The sequence below is a fragment of the Leuciscus leuciscus genome (assembly GCF_965113295.1).
Source record: "Leuciscus leuciscus genome assembly, chromosome: 20".
NCBI classification, from domain to species: Eukaryota; Metazoa; Chordata; class Actinopteri; order Cypriniformes; family Leuciscidae; genus Leuciscus; species Leuciscus leuciscus.
This window is the reverse complement of record NC_138744.1, coordinates 34,749,419-34,765,286: the sequence shown is the minus strand read 5'-3', so window position 1 is coordinate 34,765,286 and position 15,868 is coordinate 34,749,419. Positions and strand designations below refer to the sequence as shown.

Genomic DNA, 15,868 nt, shown 5'->3' with positions numbered 1-15,868 from the left:
GGCATTTCCTAATTTCTCAATTCTTACAGCGTGCAAGTATATGCTTTGTTTACTGTGTTATTTTTGCTAACTTGCAAATCAATACATATTTATTGTCTGCATCCACTAATATCATTGTTGGCTAGTTAAATAATATAATAATTCATAATATCTAGGGCTGCAACTAACGATAATCCATTAATCTGTTGATTATACCTTCACATAATCTGATAAAAAGGCTGATTTTATTCTATATTTTTTATAGAAAAAATTTGTATTCCACTTCTAGCTCTAAGCACTGAAAGCTTTTAAAGCAAATAGAATATGTATGTATGTAAGTACAGTGTGTGTTTGTATATGTGGTGCTGCATGAAGAAAATTGTCATCATCATCATGTTAATTCTTTATAAAGTTTTCTGTTTTTACTATGTTTATTACCTCATGAAGACTAATCTGGATTTTGATGTTTGCCCATTGTCTTTCACTAACAGATATTTTGGGTATTTTGATTTTTCACACTGCTAATCATAATTAAATTACCTGCTTGTCTTTTTAATCCACTAGCTGTTGTGTAACTCAAGGTCTGTGCTGTGATCTTTCACACCAATATACTTTTATTCTACTATAGTGTCAATTGCCAAATTGAACTACAAATAACATGCGAGAATACACCTGAACAAATCTCTCATCTTGTTAAAAAGACAAACGGTAGAGGGCGCTGCTCACTCAATGCCAGTGGCTCTCTCAACTTCTACAACTCCTTCCTTCTATGGCCCTGTCCCAAATGGCACACTCCGGACTTGTGGACTTCCTCAGAGTCCACACTTTGGTGACGTCATGTAGTGCAGACCTATAGGGCCCTTGGCGCGAGTCCACGAGGGCGCATTGAGAGGTATTTTTGGGACAGACTCGCTCGGCATGCCGGAAATAACGGTCTGGTTGTTGTTGGACAGGAGAAATCACATTTTTGCGCTCCGACGTCTTATCTGCATGTCCACTACACAGCCTAATTTTACAGTTCTATATTTTGATATTATGCATATCACCTGGGCATTAGACAATAGATAAATCATGCTTATTTAAATGATGTATACAGTTGTACATAATAATACATAATGTTCCATTTTAACTAAGATTACAATTTTAAAACATAATTTAAATATATTTTTTCAATTTACAGGTTTCAATATTCATACTATGTTTACATATGACTCAGTAAAGCCCTGCCATTCGGTTCTATTTATTTAATGAATCATAATGCGATCGTATTATTAAACACGCTATTATTATGTTTGAGACATCAACCACTGGTCGATGACCATAATGTTTGTATAAACTGTAGGTAACAACTGGTAAAATGTACATTTAGGTCATAAAAACAGTAATATTTTCTTCACAGCCATGTCAACAATTATCCGTGAGTGAAATCTCCTCCCATCTGTTGTCTGATTGGCCTTTCGCAAGGATTCCTGGGTAGTTAAAGTGCGTGGAGCCTGCATCTATGCGGGCTTCGTGGAAGACCGCTTCAAGGGTACAAAGGGGGCGCTGCTGAGCACACTTCAGAGCGGTAAAATGCTGAATGGGACGGCCTACGGACTCGTAGACTCAGCGAGCACGCGCAATTCAAGTCCACGAGACCGAAAGTCCGCATGAAGTGCGCCATTTGGGACAGGGCCTATGACTTCTGTGTCCCAATGTGAAGGCTGCATCCTCCGAAGGCCGTAAGGCCCTGTCCCAAATGGCACACTCCGGACTTGTGGACTTCCTCAGAGTCCACACTTTGGTGACGTCATGTAGTGCAGACCTATAGGGCCCTTGGCGCGAGTCCACGAGGGCGCATTGAGAGGTATTTTTGGGACAGACTCGCTCGGCATGCCGGAAATAACGGTCTGGTTGTTGTTGGACAGGAGAAATCACATTTTTGCGCTCCGACGTCTTATCTGCATGTCCACTACACAGCCTAATTTTACAGTTCTATATTTTGATATTGTGCATATCACCTGGGCATTAGACAATAGATAAATCATGCTTATTTAAATGATGTATACAGTTGTACATAATAATACATAATGTTCCATTTGAACTAAGATTACAATTTTAAAACAGAATTTAAACATTTTTTTTTTCAATTTACAGGTTTCAATATTCATACTATGTTTACATATGACTCAGTAAAGCCCTGCCATTCGGTTTAATGAATCATAATGCGATCGTATTATTAAACACGCTATTATTATGTTTGAGACATCAACCACTGGTCGATGACCATAATGTTTGTATAAACTGTAGGTAACAACTGGTAAAATGTACATTTAGGTCATAAAAACAGTAATATTTTCTTCTCAGCCATGTCAACAATTATCCGTGAGTGAAATCTCCTCCCATCTGTTGTCTGATTGGCCTTTCGCAAGGATTCCTGGGTAGTTAAAGTGCGTGGAGCCTGCATCTATGCGGGCTTCGTGGAAGACCGCTTCAAGGGTACAAAGGGGGCGCTGCTGAGCACACTTCAGAGCGGTAAAATGCTGAATGGGACGGCCTACGGACTCGTGCACACTGTGTCCCAATGTTGAAGGCTGCATCCTTCGAAGGACGCAGACTTCAAGGATGCAGCCTATGCGTCCTCTGAAGGACGCTCCATGTAGCCTTCCTTGGATTTCCTAATTGCGCAGCCAGGTGTTCCCGATCACCGCTCCTGGCGCCAAGCAACAGTGCGAGAGGACAGCTACTATCCTGATCATTCATTTTGATACAGTAAACAGCTATGGAGCCAGAATTGGCTATTGTCATTCATTTTTATGTTTTATATTTTACTTGAGGACATGGTGAGGATGTTTTAGCCCCGGCGCTGCCAGGTCATGTATTTTCGGTTTAGCCCTGTTTGAATACAAAACCCAATTGAATATAAAAAGTCCAGTATTTCTCGCGCTCGTCATTGGCAGCTGTCACAGTTGCCAGGCGACAAGAACAGTCCTTCGTAGGCTAGACCGGTCCGAGCGCGTCAGATGCGCCCTTTGATATGGGACGCTGCTGTAGTGAGCAACAATTTGTTAATATTGTGACTAATTTTGTTACTTTAATTTTCGGAACTGTATTTCGTTAAGTATTCACTTACAAATGTGAAGTAACCTACTGAAGTAGGCCTACTTTTTTCCTCACATCACAATATGATTACATTAAACTACACAAAAGTAGCTATATAATGTAACAACCAGATATTACTGTATATTGAAAATATACAGAAGTAAAATGCAACATATACGCAGTAATGCAGTAGTAGCCTAATATAAATGCAGTAGTTATTAAAAGTACTTTTTTCAGAAAGCCGTCGATTGAATCAGCCCTGCAAACCTGTTGGTAGACAACTTAGTGGATAGTGGAAATATGCACTCAAACGCTCTGGAGACAATCCCAGATGATGTCCCACCAGCAGGAGGCCTTAGGGGCAGCCCATCCCGTCCAGCAGCTCAGCTCAATAGAGTCTACATCATTTTTTTTCTTATTTTATGTATTGTAAAATTAAATGTTTATGTTGATTTTGATATGTTTAACGTATTTTGTAAATAGTTGGAAAAAGTGCTTTAATGTAGCCTATAGAACAAATGATTTTCATTTACCAATTTTATTTGAAAAAATAAAAAGGTATAGAATTTGTTTCATGCAGAAAGTATTACTGTCATTACAAAAATAAACAATGTCCAGAACAATTCATTCTCTTTTATTTACACAATTAAAGTAGCATAAAAATAAATGTACATAATTTTTCTTTTAAAAAATAAAAGTGAAAAAAGTTAAACAAGAATATGTAGAACATTTTTCAATCATTCTCTCAAGAAGAGAAAACAGCCTGTCCATCCTCTCCCTTCTTTCCTGTGCACTCCTTGCCTCTGCCTCCCTCTGTAGTTGCATTTCTTCTCTGATCAAGTTCAAAAACCCGTCCTGTCTCGCCGCCTTCGTGCTGGTGCTCCTGCTGGTGCTACTGGTGGTGCTGGTGCTGCTGCCCCTGGCTCCTCCTCACCGTGGGCACCCACTACTGAACTCGGCCCTGGTGTGTCCTCAGGGATTGAGGCGATGAGGACAGGGGGGTTGGTGCATTGCCTCTGTCCCAAAACCTCATCCATGAGGACAAACCAGGGCCAAGTTTCAGCAGTGGGTTTCCCACTCACACTCTCACCTGTCCCAGGACACTTGCAATCCTAAAGGCAGAGCAAATGAACCATGGCTTGTTAACAACAACAGGACAATACATTTCAGCAAAGATGTGTGTATTACTTTTCTTATATATATATATATATATATATATATATATATATATATATATATATATATATATATATATATAAACCCATTTTTTCCTGAATTGTTCTAAAAAAGCAGAAAAGGGTACTTAACACAGAGGAGCAATCTTAAGTGCATTGTTAACACTGCAAAATATGACACATCAAGACATGCATACAAAATACTTAAGAAATCATATTTCTGTATACTAAAATTTGGTTAAAACCAAATAGCATGACAGCACTACAAAAACACATAAAAGTGAAACCCCATTGCCTTATCTACTGCTTTTCTTATTGTTTTGGGCTTTATTGGGTGAGTGATATTTCTTATAATACACAAGAGCAAATATTACAAATAGGTCGTTAAACTAATAACGTTATTACCACAAGTTTTGCCTAAAACTACATGATAAATGTAGCCACGCAATGGTGACGAAGGAGTTAAGAAGAAGTTTATAAGAAATGTAACTCTGGTTTCGCTAGCTATTTGAGTAAATTAAAACATATACTTACATTTAAATGTGAATTTGCTGTCCACCACCGATCTCTAGTCTCGGCCGCCTTTAAAAATAAGTAAATAAATGCTGTCGTCAACGGCGCGCAATGACTTATGGGGTAGAATAGGCCGCTAAGTGTCCATTTATGTATCCTTCTTTTCACGGGGAAACGAAGGGTGCATTTGGCGTCGCTTTTGAATCAGGGAAGCCTTCGTCGCGGCGCGATGACGCAACCGGCCTTCAAATACGGACTTCGGAGGATGCAGAACTGAATTGGGACAGCCTTCATCGAGCCGCGTGACGCAATCGGCCTTCAAATGCGACCTTCCAAGGATGCAGCCTTTGAATTGGGACGTCCTTCGTCGCGCCGCGGTGACGCAATCGGCCTTCAAATACGGCCATCCGGCCTTCAAATACGGCCTTCGGAGGATGCAGCCTTCACTTTGGGACACAGCTGTAGACTCAGCGAGCACGCGCAATTCAAGTCCACGAGACCGAAAGTCCGCATGAAGTGCGCCATTTGGGACAGGGCCTTTGAAGGCCGATTGGCTGTATTTGAAGGCCGATTGCGTCACCGCGGGCGCGATGAAGGCTGTCCCAATTCAGTTCTGCATCCTACGAAGGACGTTTTCGAAGGCTAGTTGCGTCATCGCGGCGCGACGAAGGCTAAAAGCGACGCCAAATTCGTTTCCCAGTGAGAGGAAGGATACAAAAACGGATCCTGGCCTATCCTACCCTATCCTACCTACCCCATCATAAGTCATTGCGCGCCGGTGACGACAGGATTTTCATTTGAAAAAATGGCGTCCTCGAGTTCGTTGGTGGAAGGAAAATTCACTTTTAAATGTAAGTAAAGTTATTATGTTTTCATTTACTTAAATAGCTAGCGAAACCAGTCAAAAGCCACAAGTTTTTCTTTCTTATGAAATTCATGTTAACTCCTTTGTTACCATTGGGTGGCTTTATTTGTCATGTGGTTAGACGCAAAAGTTGTGCTAATTACTTCAATCATTTTCAGGGAGTAAGGAGCAGACTGCGCAGTTTATTAAATTGCGGTCTGAAAATGACCATCTATTTACTGGGGCAAAAAACTCCGCCAGCGTGGCTTGGAGGTAAGACAACAGTTGTAAAATTTGCAGTAGTCTGTCTCACTTGTGTATTATAATAAATATCACTCACCCTAGAAAACCCACAACAATAAGAAAAGCAGTAGATAATGCAATGGGTTTCACTTTAATGTGTTTTTGTAGTGTTGTCATGCAAGTTATGTCTACAAAGGTTTTAACCACATTTTGAGTATCCAGAAATATAATTTCTAAACTATTTTCCATGCATGTCCTGATGTGTCATTTTTCAGTGTTAACAATGCACTAATGTTAAGATTTCATTTGCACCCCTGTGTTATAATTTTTCATAAGTACCCTTTTCTGCTTTTTTAGAGCAATTCTGGAGAAAATGAGGCTGCTGGGGAAGGTAACTCCCATGCAGGCAAAGAAAAAGTGGGACAACTTAAAAACAAAATATAAAGTAAGAAAGTTAATACACACATCTTTGCTGAAATGAATTGTGCTGTTGTTGTTAACAAGCCATGGTTCATTTGCTCTGCCTTACTGTGCGTTCACACCGCCGGCGGCGAGAGCGTCAAAGTGGCCGGAAGCCATTCATTTTCAATGAGAGCCGGTGGCGAGGGCGGCGCGGCGCGTCTTGGACGGCGAGAGCGGCGAGAGGAGTTGAAATCAAGTCAACTTTATGGTAATAAGCTATGACGCGGTTCGGCGGCAACCAGCGGCAACCAATCGGAATGTAGAAGTCCTCCGCCTGAGAGGAAAAAAATCACGCATTCTAATCTACGTCAGAGCGTCCCCGAATCTTTCTACGGCGTCGGTGGCAGGGTGGCGAGAGCGAATTTTGCCGCTCTCGCCGGCGGCGGTGTGAACGTACAGTTAGGATTGCAAGTGTCCTGGGACAGGAGAGGGAGTGGGTGGGAAACCCACTGCTGAAACTTGGCCCTGGTTTGTCCTCATGGATGAGGTGTTGGGACAGAGGCATTCTGTCAATCCCCCTGTCCTCATCGCCTCAATCCGTGAGGACACACCAGGGTCAAGTTCAGCAGTGGGTGGCCATAGTGAGGAGGAGGCAGCACCACCAGCACCCGCAGCACCAGCACCACCACCAGCACCCGCAGCAGGAGGAGCACCCGCAGCACCACCACCACCAGCACCCGCAGCAGCAGCACCAGCACCACCACCAGCACCCGCAGCAGGAGGAGCACCCGCAGCACCACCAGCACCACCACCAGCACCCGCAGCAGGAGGAGCACCCGCAGCACCACCAGCACCACCACCAGCACCCGCAGCACCACCAGCAGCAGCAGGAGCACCCGCAGCAGCAGGAGTACCCGCAGCACCACCACCACCCGCACCACCAGGAGCACCCGCAGCAGCAGGAGCACCCGCACCACCAGGACCCGCAGCACCACCAGCAGGAGGACCAGCACCAGCACGGAGAAAGCGGAACTTTGAGGAGGAGATGCTGAACCTCATTAGAGAGGACATGGCACTACAGAGGGAGGCAGAGGAGAGGAGAGCTTGAGAGAGCAGAGAGAGGATGGACAGGCTGTTTGCTCTTCTTGAGCGTATGGTGGAGAAATTATTATTTTTTTTTTTATGTAGATATAAAAGAGAAAACTTTCCTTCTTTACAGTTTATTTTTTTTATTTACATTAAATGAGGTAATATATATTTAAAAGAGGAAATTTAAGTTGTGAACAGTTTATTTTTTGTAATCCAAGTTATATTAAATGAAGTGTTATTTTTTTCAAACTTGTGTACAGTTTATTTAAAATGAATAATACATTTTTTTTCATTTCTGTGCATTATTTTTTAAATAACTTGTGTTGGGATATGAAATAAAAAGGAATAGTTCTTGACATTGCAATTTGAAAACAAACAACATTTTGGAATAACATTTGGAAAAAATAAATAATTATATAGATAAATAACGTTTTATAAATAATAAATAACCATTTACAACATAACTTGTATATAATCTGACAACTATTTAAATGAACAGTACATAAAACGAGATTTCAGCTGAGCAGGGAGACCCTGGTGATGCTGCTGGACCCGGGTGGGCTCCACAATAGAGACCCTGGTAAGGCCTCTCTGCCGGTGAGTGGGACATCATCTAGGATGGTCTCCAGAGTGTTTGACTGCATAATTTCCACTGTCCACTGCATTGTCTAACAACAGGTTTGCAGGGCTGACTCAATCGACGGCTGCCATCCCACTGAGATCATTTCAAAAAGAGGGAAGAATAAAATAAATTAACTCACATCCTCAAATCAAAAACGTCAACATGTAAACCCATTCTATGGACATTCATTTTTGGTTTTGGCCATAATAGCTTTAAAGTTCTCTGACTTGCCTGTTACTAATAATCATGTCAATGGGAACCTCCTCCAGGGCAGACACCTCTGCAGACAGCTGGTCACGCCAGGGAGCCCCACTGACCGTCTCCAAAACATGCTCCCCCTCATCCTCATGCTCATCCTCCGGGGCCATGATGTCACCAACCCCAAGACAGATGTTGTGGAGGATGGCACAGGCTGTGATGACCTGAAATGAAAAAAACAAACAAAAAATTATATGGTCTGGAAGAAAGAAGTTAATTATGTTTTTTGCAAATGTATTTTTCATTTAACTTACATGAGGTACAAAGGTGTGGTGCACCTCCAGCGCTTGCAGGAAGATGGCCCTGAACCTGGTCTTCATCATCCCAAAAGCACGCTCTATAATGGAGCGTGCCCTGGAATGATGAAGATTAAAGCGCTGGGCTCCCACACCTCGTACTGGCCTCTTGTAGGGAGTGATGAGGGGGAGTGGGTGTTGGAGACACGGGTACCCTCCGTCTGCGAGGATGAAGTGCCCTGGAGGAGGGAACACTGACCTCCTGTACAGTGGGCTGTACCGGAGCACCCGTGCGTCATGCACTGACCCCGGCCAGCCCACGTAGGTGTCAATGAAGCGGCCCTGATGGTCACAAACAGCCTGGAGGATGATGGAAGGGAACAGTTTCCTGTTCCTGTAGCATTGACCATCAGGGCCGCTTGATGCGGACATGGCAGCCGTCGATTGCTCCTGCAGCTTTCAAGAAAGCTCTGTGTCTTGCCAGCCTTGCAAACCCACGGCAAACTGCCTCCAGGTCTTCTGGGGTGTTGGGGAACCGAATGACCTGGTGGTGGATGGCCACCACCTCTTCAGCAATGCGGTGGACAGTGGAACGAGGTATATCAAATGCTCTGGAGACGACCCTGTAGGATGTACCACACACCAGCCAGAAAAGAAATACCAGGGTCTCTATTGTGGAACCCCATCTGTGTTGCCGTTCACTTCTCAACAGGTCCAGCAGCACTGTCAGGGCCTCCCTGCTCAGCCGAAAATCAGGTCGTGTGTCCATGTCATTAAAAAACCTGTCCAGCACTGGGACATTCAGGTTTATCCTGCAGTACAGGGGTCTGGTCTGATTTAGAGAAACAAACAAAAGAGAAATTGTTTAGAGTTGTGGCAAAGTAATTGTTGGACGATATAGTGATACTTAAACTACTTTTAGTAAGTATTAATGGCACATTGGGGAAATCTAAGTAGTTATATTTAAAACCTTACTTATGTACAAGTGTTATCTTGCATATTTGTATTTAATTTACTTAAGATATGAAGAATAAAAGTACAGTTATGTATTCTGCATAAAAAACTTCCTTGTCAGGGACTCAGGGTTTTTAGATATGTTGTTGCATTCATACTACTGCTTGGCTATGTGTAGGCTATATTGCATTTTACTTCTAAACATGTTGAAGGTTGTTATATTTAAAGTAATTTACAATTTACTGTTGAGTTGTTTACTATACAACAATGCATCATATTGTAAAATACCATGGTTTTGTAGTGTTGCTGTCCTGTGAGAGATTTAAAAAAAAAACTCATTACTTCACATTTGTATGTGAATACTTAACGAATGTACTTGCATACAGTCACCCACAGGTTATTTTGAAAATGAAACGAGCACAATTTTAAGGAATTGTTGCTATACAGATGCGTGCCATATAAAAGGTTGCATCCGAAGGCGAGCGGGAGTAGCCTACCATATATATAGTAAAATTGTAATTGAGAGCATTATGAAATACTAAGTGTTATCAACTTATTTATTTGTTATATGAATATGGTCCCTGAAGCACAGGTTTTATCAGTTGACAATTATCAACAATTAAAAAAAAAAAACATTATAGGCACAAATACAAATTTACTTTTAGAAATGGTGTTTTCGAAAAAAAATTTATTTTAAAATACATTTTACTGTGCAATTCCTTTCTAATTAATTTGAGTTAGACCGAACTTTTATTTTGGTGGGTTGTAGACATTTGAGTTTCTGTGTGTTTTAATAAACTATTATTATTATTATTATTAGGCCTGAAGTATACTCTGTGCAATAGTAATATATATCTGTTATAATTTCCTCAAGTTATACAGAACTTTTATTTTGACAGGTTGTCGTAAAGACATAACAGTTTCTGTGTTTATATGAAACGAATGAATGACGATAGTTTTATCAAATGAAATGGTGAAATTCTCATCAAGTGACTCTCATGGCAGCTCTGCGATGAAATGCACATGTGTAGCCTACATCATGTCTCAATACAGTGAAACGCTGAAAACACCACGAGCGTGAGTCACGCGTACTTCTGTCTGTGTGTGTGTGTAGTGGAGCATACACTGAGCGCTCATTCCCAGAGACGCGTAGAACAATTGCAGTCTCTTTTAGCTTTAATATCGATAGACACTAGTCCATATCGAGATTTGATTCATTGTACAGCAGCTACTTTTAATTTATTCATTCAAAAATAGCCTAATTCCGTGACGTTCTGCTTTATATAGCAAGTTCCATTTGTGACTGGATTCCGCGATTCGATCCGTCGCTTCGCAAACACAGACGGGGTGAATTTATGAATGAAAGTGTGAAAGTTCTGACACAAAACGAAGTTGATACATATCCTCACGCTTTTTTTTAAGTGGGTATACGCAAATCCTTGGCCTTTTCTAGTGGGTATACGGCGTATACCTGCGTATCACGTAGACTACACCACTGGACGCAGCCTTCACTTTGGGACACAGCTTATGCACTTCACCAAGTGCAACATGTTCCTGTCAGGTCACCAATCAGGTTTGAGGGACAAGTTTATTTTATGTGAAGTGTAAGCTTACAACCAGGGTTAGGTGCTTCTACATGTTATTCACCTATCAATTCCCACTGATGTTAGGGATAATTATGGGAAGGGTTAGGTTTAGGGGTAGCCTATGCATAGGGCTAGGACTACATTTTCAGACAGAAAAGAAGAAAAATCCAGTTTGAGCAGGCGCAATTCAAAAGTGCTGATTTAAGTCATATGACATCTGAAATTATGAGAGCAATCCAGAAGATTTCCACATGTGGCAGATTGTTCACCTATTAGAGAAAACTGCACATAACTGAAACACTAGCTGTAAGCGCTGGTGTGGTGAGGGTTACTGCATGAACCCAAAAGAAGGAATCACAGCACATCTTTGAGGACAAGCAGCTTTAACAGGGTGAAAGCCAGGGACGGGAAATATTCTGCGTCTGCTCCAGCCCTTCTGCCTCCACAAAAAGACCCCTGAAACTGTAACTGCTGCTCCAGTGCTGCCCTCTGCCTGTCGTAGAGAGAAATACACTTTACTTCACATAAAGCTCCTGCAGTTTGAAAAATAGCAATATTATACTGCAATATCCTCCTGGGACCCAGGAATAGACTTTTGTCCACTGTAGTGGACATTATATTTTAGTGAATTTCTCTGACATCATGCATGTCACATGTCACAACATGGGTGTCCTGTAAAGAGCACATTCAGGACATTTTAGAGATACCAAATGTTTGGAGGCTTCACCATGAAACAACTTATCTTTGGTCTTTGTCTGACATTAATTTAGTGATCAAATGTAGGAAATATGATAATATATTGTAATTATAATTTAAATCGGACTACTTTTCAAATTGTATTTCATAAACCAACATCTCAGGAAAATGTTATGGGGTTTCAAATCAAAAAATGACTTTCTGTTACAGAACAGGGCATTGATTTCATACATGTAGAGGACATCAGGACTTAAATCATGTTTATCAGGCATTTTGGGAGACACAACAAGTGAATATGGAAATAAATTATACATCAATATTCCTATGAAATATTAGATATTATTATTAAAATGTTGCCAATTATTACTCCAATTATTACACTTTTTTCATTAAATGTTGCTCCAAGAACACAATAATGTGCAAATTAGATACAGTGTATAGATACATTGCATTGAATGGGAATATTAATTTATGGCCATTTTACCCACATATTGCATAAAGTAAAATGGTGTATCAATTCATTCCGTTATATCTTTCATAACATAGTTGAGAATCATCTTTATACAAATTTTGGTTAAAAAAAATCCTGAAACCCCAAAATGTATTGGTGATTGAAAAAAAAATCCCATTGTTTTTGCCTATACATATAATTTCATGTCATTTTATTTTTTAAACAACTTAGTCCTGGTGTCCCCTACAGAGGACATAGCATAACATATGAATAAAATATTATTTTTGAAAAAGATCAAACGTTTGTAGCTGCAGCTGTGGTAACTAGAGCTGAGCTGGCAACCCGGATGCCGAAACACTACTGACTTCGTGATTGGTAGATAGCCGGAGGGTGGAGCTTCAGGCCAAAACACAACATGACAACATCAACATCAGTTGAGGGCTGCAACTTCACTTTTTAAATGACAATATCCTGGCCGGACTACTGTTGTCAGTGATAAAAGTATTTGAAATGAACATGATTTCTTAATGTCTAGTGACATATCAGGGCCATTTTATGATTAATTGAAATACATTTCTTACATACAGCTCCTTTAAATGCACACTCTGCAGTTTCTGAATTTCTACACAGCGACCCCTAGAGTCGTGCAGAGCAGTCTCTGCACTCTTCCGACCACGCTTTCTTCGTCCACTCTGCCATGATTCACGTCTGAAATGCGTGCAAGTGTCTTCTTCCATTGAGGCTGCTTCATATGTTGTTGATGTATGTGATGTCGTGCCATAAAGCAAGTCATGATTCTCGTGAGATTTGTTTTGGTCATACTTCTCAAGCTGCATCGCTGGTTTTTCCAGCTGCGTCCCCCCTCCTGCTTTGCTATCGGGATTATTCGCCGTACTACGAGTTTGTTTACCATCAAAATGATTTCGAAGCTGTTATATTAAGGTACAGATCTTGCATAGTGTACCTTTTAATGCATGCTAATAGAACTGATCTGTATCAAAAATCTGGGGAAAAAAACATTATGATCCTTCATGTGAGAACTCTACATAATGTAAAAATTAATAAAATGTCAATAATGAGTGAGTACATCATAAAGCCATTTTCCAAACCGTGTTTTACCTTACCCTGGTGAGCATATAATAGTTATTTATATTTTCCAGTTTATCTTACCGTCAAGCAAACCCTGAAGGCCTGAACTCTCGGAAGATTAAACCAAACCTTGCTTAATCGAGGCATGCTGGTTTAAAAAAAAGTGTGTGGGAGTAAGTTTAGTCAACTCAGAGTATGTTCACGGCGAACACACTAAATAGTCTCAACAGGAGTGCGTTTCCCAAAAGCATCGTTAGCCAAAAGCATCGTTACTGGCGCGGGTGAGCCGTGGGGCCGCCATCTTAGACCGGTCACCCGCTCCACTCAGTGTAATCTGTATGGCAGGTGCAATGAGCTGTCAGTGCATTTAATTAATCATACCGAACTGAAAACTGAACTGATTTTCGCGCGGGTTTTTCTGCTGCAAAGGTCATTCATGTAGCTATTATACAGGACACATGGTTCGGCGTATTTTAATATTCATAGTAGGCTTAACAGTAATATAATATTCTGATATAAGATATAAAGTGACCAGACGTCCAAAATCAAAATATGTGATGCAGGATATAAGGTATTTTATAAATCACACACTATAAATATGATAAAGAAGCAGAAACAGATAGTTGCAGTAAAGCAAGATATTTTAATAAGTTGAAGAAACGTGTGTGTTTTACATTTGCATTGCTTCCTGATATCACGTGCGCAAACACAAATAACCTATATATATATATATATATATATATATATATATATATATATATATATAAAACAGTTATGTCCGGTCGAAAAATGTATGAATTAACTTCAGATTGGATTGCGCTAAAAGTAAGTTTCGTGCCTCTTACAAGTGCTTTCGAACTTCTTTCTGATCTGAATGGTAATGACTTCTCCTAGTGTCTAGAACGCAACTGAATGCCTTTTCAAGCGTCTCAATACTTGAAGAACCACAGGAAACTATCTTTAAACACGAAATTACTTGATTTACAGAGGGTCTATTCGCACGTCTATTAATATAAACGTTACCTGAGGTAATTTTCCTGGACCTTTTTACAGAAGCTAAAAGTCGCCGTAATCTTTACTAACATTGTCCGTAATGATTACTGAGATGCACATTCGGACGGGACTAAAATAACCGAGAAGCTCTTGTAATTATTACTTTACCCCACCTCTCCATGTCAGGTGAACACCGTCTTACGCTGGTACAGTAAACATTGCCTAGCTAACGTTAGCTGGCTACGATTTCAGTACAGTAATATCAAAGATCCTTGCTCCTTCTCAATTATCTGATAATATTCTATTCACAAAATACAACCAATAGTACGGTAATGTTAAAAGTAATCCCCCGGGCCCTATTTGCGATGGTCCGCCGATTAGAACAGGAAAAATACTCCACAGTGCTCTAGCATCTTCACTGCTGCCACGCAACGAAACTAGGAATACGACCGCCGGTATAAGATGGCGGCCGCATTTCTCAGTGCCCAGCGGCCAATAGGGCATCTAGTCTCTATATAATATCTATGGGTTGAACGACCACTTTGCGACAATACAGTTTCGGGAAACAGTCGTGACTAGCTAGATGATTTATTCAACGATGCATCGTAGGTCTACTATGGTAGTTAAGCAGAGAGTTACGTCGTTGTTCGGGAAACGCACCCTACGATTCAACATGAAATCACATTCTCTATCTTCGTTTTCAATTCTAGTTGCCTCCTGTATATAAAGCCTGGGCTGAGTGGGCTCGACTGTGCACTGTAAGAGCGAGCTGACTCAAACATGATTTAAATTCAGTCTGTTTTCTTTCTTTTACACGCTGTGTTTTCATGAAACTGCTGCTCCAATATGGCGTTTATGTTAATGTGTCGCGCATTTGTGTAACGCTCTTCTCTCCATAAACCTGAATTATTGCTCGTATAGCATAAAAACACTATAGAAGTGTTGCCTAAATGTTCCAATTGAAATGTTAGTGAGATTGAGATTAATGAGTTGCAAAATAATCACTGACAAATTCTCCTTTTATTGCTGCTTTATTTATTAAGCATTGCATTTCTACCTAAAAATCTAAAGAGACGGCCACCTTATTGTCTGTCCATTTCTGTGACAAGAGCGATTGACGATTGAGCTCTTTGACCAATGGTGGACTGATTCATTGTTTCAAGTACAGTATTATGATAACATGCAATATTGATTGTATTATTATTTGTTTCCATTTCCCATTATTGCTATTTTAATTTATTACAGTGGCGACTGGAGAAAAACAAAAGTATGAGATATTTAAAGCTAAATGTTTTCTGTTGCATTCTATTCACACAAAAAACTATTTCACAACTTTTTATAAGAATATCTTATGAGTATTTCTGCAGGTATTTCTACCCTTTGAATAGAAGCCTAATGGATCCTTGCGGTGGACGTTTTAAAGTCCCCCTGTGGTGAAATTAAATTCACGAATTTTTTTTTCAAGGCCAAAACAGAAGAACAGTAGAAGAAGAACAGTGTCTGTTTATGAAGTTCAGATTACTGTGATAGTGTTTACCTGTGAATAGTAATTGTTGTATTTTAATAAATTTTTTTGCCTGTATTTACATGATCGTGTGCCTGCATTTAGAAGATAATTATTTCATATTTATCATACATATACAAGAATGTAAGAAAT

The 15,868-nt window shown here is 40.4% G+C and overlaps 1 protein-coding gene and 1 long non-coding RNA gene across 2 annotated transcripts; both read right to left on the bottom strand.

Moving 5' to 3' along the window:
* Nucleotides 1-3,673: 3,673 nt before the first annotated feature.
* LOC309483184 lies at nucleotides 3,674-5,203 on the bottom strand. Its single transcript, XR_014200506.1, has 2 exons — nucleotides 4,770-5,203; nucleotides 3,674-4,172 (listed from the first exon to the last, which is right to left on the bottom strand). It is a non-coding gene; the product is annotated as an uncharacterized lncRNA (long non-coding RNA).
* Nucleotides 5,204-8,160: 2,957 nt separating this feature from the next.
* LOC309483571 (putative nuclease HARBI1) lies at nucleotides 8,161-8,874 on the bottom strand (the record flags this gene model as incomplete). The annotated part of the gene is made up of 2 exons (XM_082149463.1): nucleotides 8,161-8,370; nucleotides 8,461-8,874. 2 exons carry the CDS (start codon nucleotides 8,872-8,874, stop codon nucleotides 8,161-8,163), a joined length of 624 nt encoding a protein of 207 aa, XP_082005589.1.
* Nucleotides 8,875-15,868: the final 6,994 nt, after the last annotated feature.